General features: G+C 40.3%; 1 protein-coding gene across 1 annotated transcript in view; it reads left to right on the top strand.

The window, feature by feature from the left end:
- The first annotated feature begins 2,254 nt into the window (after window positions 1-2,254).
- plcl2 (phospholipase C like 2) overlaps window positions 2,255-6,011 on the top strand; it is a 40,653-nt gene continuing 36,896 nt past the window's right edge. Inside the window, exon 1 of the mRNA XM_080039130.1 lies at window positions 2,255-2,729. Within this exon, the coding sequence (XP_079895256.1) occupies window positions 2,478-2,729 (252 nt within the window). The 5' untranslated portion in view covers window positions 2,255-2,477. The remainder of the gene's footprint in view (window positions 2,730-6,011) is intronic.

Raw genomic sequence — 6,011 nt, 5'->3', positions numbered from 1 at the left:
AATAGACACATCCACAACAAGCAAGACTGTAAACCACTGCCCTATATCAATATGTGACTACAAATGTTTAACCTTTACTAGCAGTGTAGGCTACTGCCATAAGAAGACATACAGGATATTTAAAAAAATAAACAGCCCTGCACATAAACCATAAATGCAATAAATTGTGTAGACCAGCAGATGGCTCTGTTTTACAACACACAGCCCCTCTTGCTTTTGCGACTCACTCTGTTGAGTTTATCTGCCATCATCTGAACCAGTGGACTATGAATAAAATGTGTTAAATCATGTAGAACAATGTTATGCCTCATCACTTCCTCTCTCCGTCCATAACACAGCAGGCTATAGTATTATGCTATATATGAGCTACATGTATAAGGGTGGGTCTTTATACCATGTGAGACTAATATTAATGGTCACCACACCAACAATTGATGATTTGTGATGATATTCGGTCAAATAGCTTACCCTGTGGCTTTTTTGCACAAGAAAATATGATGCAACGGCAGAGGAGGCTGTAATTCAGTGAAGGCTATTGCTACACAGAGATCAGTCCAACATTTATGTGAGCTGTCCTTATAAAGAGGAAGACCTTACTGACACACCATGTGACTCTTAACTGAAAAACAATTATGTGAGCTTTTGTGGGAGATGATAGCTAACCTTGAGATACATGTCATGTGTAGCTTCTTCATAAAGATGACGTCAAAAGCAACCCTATTAGTAAGCTAATATAAAAAAGGGGTTCTACAGGGATATAGGCAATGATAAAAGTAGGCCTATACAGGCCTAGTAGTGACCCAATAGACTTAGCTTAGCCTACAGTCACATTTTTCTCATTGCTCTAACTAAGAGGGCTTGATGAAAATCTACATGAGAAAGTGACTGCAAATAGCCTCACATAATAGGCTATCACAGTTTCCATCTAAGCTATGTGTGAAACATGGCCAGAGATACACACATATAATTAGAATAGTTTGTCTTTAATTTTTATTTGTACGTGTTTTACTTAACTATAGGCAAATCTTTGTGTAGCCTATTTTGAAAGGCCCACATATGGGGTAGGCATCACATCGGCTTTGTAGTATTGCTACACATGTAGCATAAAATAGATAAAAGTAGGCATATGCTAGGCTATGACCTCTTATAATAGGTCAATGGCTATAACGTCAGCAAAGTAACCAAAATGATTTGGACTAATTCATTGTATTTGTGCTGTCCAAATGCTTTATGAACAGTAGGCTAGTTTGAAAGAAGATCTTTGAGTGCCATGCAGGTTTATTTGTACTGCAAGAAAAAGGGGGCGTTTCTTGCATGTTGATGTACAATAAATAAATAATTATGTATGATTGACAGCAGAGCCTGTTTTGCCTGTCGCGCGCTCACGAGACGTACACACAACTGTGTTCATTAGAAACTACTCATCAAGAAGTTACGCGCGAGACACCTAACGGCAAATCACCTTTTACGTTTTAGTTTTTTGTTGTTAACCTTAACGGGATAACAGCAACCTTAAGGGATAGTCCTGACAGCGGAGTGCTTGTCTTCTTCCCTTGGAGGTTTGTAATGACTGGACTTTGAGTTTGCTGTGAAAACTAACTTCACCCAACTGCTAAAGCTAGCGGATGAGGGAAGCTAAGAAGCTAACTAACTAACTCATCTCAGCCTGCAGCAGAGACACCAACGGAGAGTCAACTTATAAAGGAAGACCCACCTTTCCCATGAAGATACGAAACACTTTAAAAGGCAAGTACATTTAGCTTCAGCACGCTACATTAGGCTAATGGCGCGTTTTGTGGACGAGTTGTTTGATCTGAGAACTTCACCTGCCTTTAATGTTATTTATTTCACTTAACGTTACTGACCACTGCTAAGCTGAAGAGGGGGGGCTATTACTATGGTGATCATGCATCAAAGTGGGGGTTGTCTGTGGGATGAAAACGGTGGAAATGTGATTGGAGAAAACAGCGAACTTCTTTAGAAAAGCAACAAAGCCCGTACATTTAAGGGGAAGCACGTCGGGACGGGTGTATGCGTTGTATCGTGCTTCAGTTGCGATGACAGCCTACACTGATTGTAAGTAAGTTAACATCCGCTTTTATTGTGTGTGAGGACTTAACGCCTCAGCTTCACGCCTTCCTCGCGTGGCTGTACAACGCTAGATACCTGCTACTATTATCAACGTGACTGTTGTTACTAATGTCACAATGCCTAATTATGCTAATCCGTGTGGTTTCTCTTCACAGGGCACAATGCACGAAGCGAGCCCGTCTGTCTGTAGGCGCCTGACAGATATGTGCACCGAGTGATGATATGGCAGAATATTGTGCAAATGTTACAACGGGGCAATAAGCCAGGCAGGAAATTGGAGGAAACCTGAAACATAAGGCTTTGCTACCCAACAGCTTGTGTGTGTGTGCGTGCTTGTGAGAGAAGGAGAGAGAGAGAGAGTGTGTGTGTGTGCTCTCGAAGTGCCTATGGCGGAGTTTGGGGTGGACGGCAGCCTGCCTCCATTGAATCTTAGGGATACCGTGACCGAGCCCAGCGACGAAGCAGCTGCTGGCAAGACGCATTGCGAAGTGTCGGTGTTGAATGGAGGCTGTGGGATATCAGACAATATGGTCGGTTCAGGAGGATCCCTCGTCGCAGCCGAGGTGGAAACCACCAACAACACCTCTGTCGAAACTGATGCCAAATGCGAAATCCCACGCAGGAGCAGCATTATCAAGGTAGCGTACACATTGAAGTTAAAAGTCTGTGTGATCATGCCATTCATTCTGCTGAGCTAGCCTGCACACACACACACACACACACACACACACACACACACACACACACACACACACACACACACACACACACACACACACACACACACACACACACACACACACACACACACACACACACACACACACACACACACACACACTGAAAAGCCAACGTTGGAAGTTAACAATGCAAAAAACCATGCGCTAATTTCAATATTCTCTTTTGTGAACGTCGTTTTCCTGCTACTCATTAACCTCGCCTATTACATCGTTACACATAACATTTCAGTGAAAACGGTGGTGTTCACATTCACAACACAAGCTGGTAATGGGATCACCAGAAGCACATCCCGTCCTGTGTCTGTGTTGTACAGCACAGCTTCTGCTCGTTTGATCTTGACTGTCAGCAATTAAGATATGTGCTTGCATGTAGAGACAGGATAAGATGAGATGATCTTTATTGTTCCCAGAAAGGGAAACAACAAAAAAAGGATTTCACAGCAGCAGAGAAGTACAGGAACAAAGCAGTGCAATATCATGTGTCATGTACATATTACACAATAAGGAGCATGTGTGAAGATACTGTGATCGTTATACTAGATAACAAAACAAATGTTTCACAGGTATTACAAAAACATACTTTATATAAATTGCACATGCATGAACGTGGACTGACTGAGGTAATGTTTTGTAGAAAGCAGCAAAGAACGCAAATAACCTAAAATATAATGTCACACTTTGACTCTCCAAAAAGTGAATAGCATACACAGTTAAGATTGTGTCGTACAGCAGTAGACAATGTGGAATTGTTGATAGAGTGACTACTGTTAACAAAGTGACATGCAGGGCTTCTGAATGTTTTGTATTGTTACTTCACACATGTTGTCATGAACTCCTGAATAAGACACACTGAGCATGGATGCCCCTATGACTTCTGATGGCTTCTGTTTGAGGGATATGCAAATATCAAATGCATGTCCTAACAGATTCATATAACTAGATGGTCTTGATCATTGTGATTCTGCCATTCGGTCTAACGCTTTGTGTTTGTCTACTCATCTCATGGCTGTAGTCGTTGGGACTATTGCTTAAGGGGCACCAAAGATGATGACACTTCCTCATATTGCCTCAATCTACTGAATGTTGAAAGCCTCTCTGAGACATGTCTGTAGCTACTGTCAGCACTGCTGTAATGTAAGTCTCGCCTTTGCTGCTGTAGCTGTCACAATGTCAGCCATACGATTGGCAAGAAGCAAGTTTGAAAATGCTCTAGGGACATTTTTTGGCTATACTTCAAAACATATTTATTATTTTTCAGTATTCCATTATTCCATATTGTAACACATAACACATATAATGTCACAACCAAAAAACAAATCTATAATTGTTATGACATAACCCTGATATCGAATCGGAACTGAAAAATAGTAGATCAGTGCCTCTCTACTTTAGTATAAGATATTTCAGAAATGCATCCCTCCTATTTTGATGTTGTTTACATTTGACTTTCAGAGGTCAAGAGAACATTAGCAGTCAGAACCAGCATTTCATTCCCTGCAGGGCCAGCTAGATTTAAAATGCATGAGTTTGTTAAAGGAATCTGTTGAGAAGCACTTTTTAAAGAAAAGTGTCTGGTGTATTTGAGAGGCTTACTTGTTTGTTACCATGTGCACAATCAATAGCATTATAAGATCCATGATTTGATGACGTGAGATTTCTTTGCTTAGTTTGGAATACATTATTCACTGGCAGTGAGTGGACAGGGTTCAGCTGCGTATCTTTTTGCCAGCATGTTTTACTGGCAGCATATTCTTGGCACATTGGTGGGTGTTGAACTTTGACGTGCCCTCCTCGTGGAGATGGATGGGGGTAATATTGACATTTCTGCCATGTAAATTTAAAGTAATCTCTCACTGCACAAGGACCTGTCTCACCTTCCAAGGCCAGTTGAGCGCAATTTATTAAAGGGGGATATCCACACCTGTGAGCTACATGTGGTAGCGTATTCTAATAAAATAAATGTTAATAGCCTTTGATTGCTTTTTGAAGACCTTTGAGATTTAAAAGGTGAAGTAAGCGGTTTATTTATGTTAATATAAGTGTAAAATCGCTCTTTATTCATACAGTGATCACTTACATAATGTGTGCGTTTCATAAAGCCGATCTCTCCAGTCAACTGCTTTGCATGTAATCGGCAAATAAACTTATTGTAGAAGCGTATTCTAACGTAGCACTACCTCCACCTGTGATAAGCACACATCCAGATACCAGCAGTTAGATTCAGGGCCAATCAGAGCAGACTGGGCTTTTCGGAAGGCAGGTCTTACTGAGGTTGGCTCTAAAACGGAGCGTTTCAGAGAGAGGGTGAAAAATGGAGATTCAGCAGTGGCACTATGAGAAATATACAGGGTTTTTGGACAAGACGACTACACCATAAAAACAGTTTCTAGTAAAAACCCAAATTACAATTTGAACTTTAAAGGTCACATATTATGCTAAATGCACTTTTTAAATGTGTTCTAACATATCTATCTATCTATCTATCTATCTATCTAAAAAATAGGCCATTGTGAGATTAGCTGAACATCAGCATAGTACAATAAATTATCTGAAAGTTTTTTTCAGCAAACAATGAAAGAAAAACGTATTAGGGACCACTAAGACCATATAATATGGTGTATAATAGAACCGAAAAGTGTATAATATGGGAGCTTTAAAATGGGCATATAATGTGACCTTTAAGTGCCATGACATACTACACAAGGTAATCCTTCATGACAAGGCATACAACATGAAATGCACAACAGGTCAGTTTGAAATTATTTTGTGGCATTTGCTTAGCAACGCAGAACACAGATGAGTAAATATGCAGTGAGTCACAGCAGAGACGATGACTTCGGATAAGTTGGAGCCAAAATCATGTTAAGTTAGCGTTTAGAGAACATGTTGTAACCAAATTCAGTTTGATACAATATTTGGCTTTGGATTAAGAATGTTCAAACATAATCTCATAATCACTCATTTTTGCACTTGTGTGAATGCAAAATCACAATATCCTTTCCAAAAGCAATCAAGCAAATCAAATATACAGCCAACCGTACCCTTGTCTTCATGCCAATGTTTTCTCTGAAAGCAGTGGTTGTTGTTTTTTGACAGCTATGACTGATTCAATATTGCACCTTGACGGTGGTTGTGAAGGGTTGGACCAGTGTTAACAATGCAGCTGGTTTCACACTGTCA

This window comes from Ammodytes marinus, assembly GCF_949987685.1.
Source record: "Ammodytes marinus genome assembly, chromosome: 13".
NCBI classification, from domain to species: Eukaryota; Metazoa; Chordata; class Actinopteri; order Uranoscopiformes; family Ammodytidae; genus Ammodytes; species Ammodytes marinus.
The sequence above is the reverse complement of the archived record's forward strand: the minus strand, read 5'-3'. Positions and strand labels throughout refer to the sequence as shown.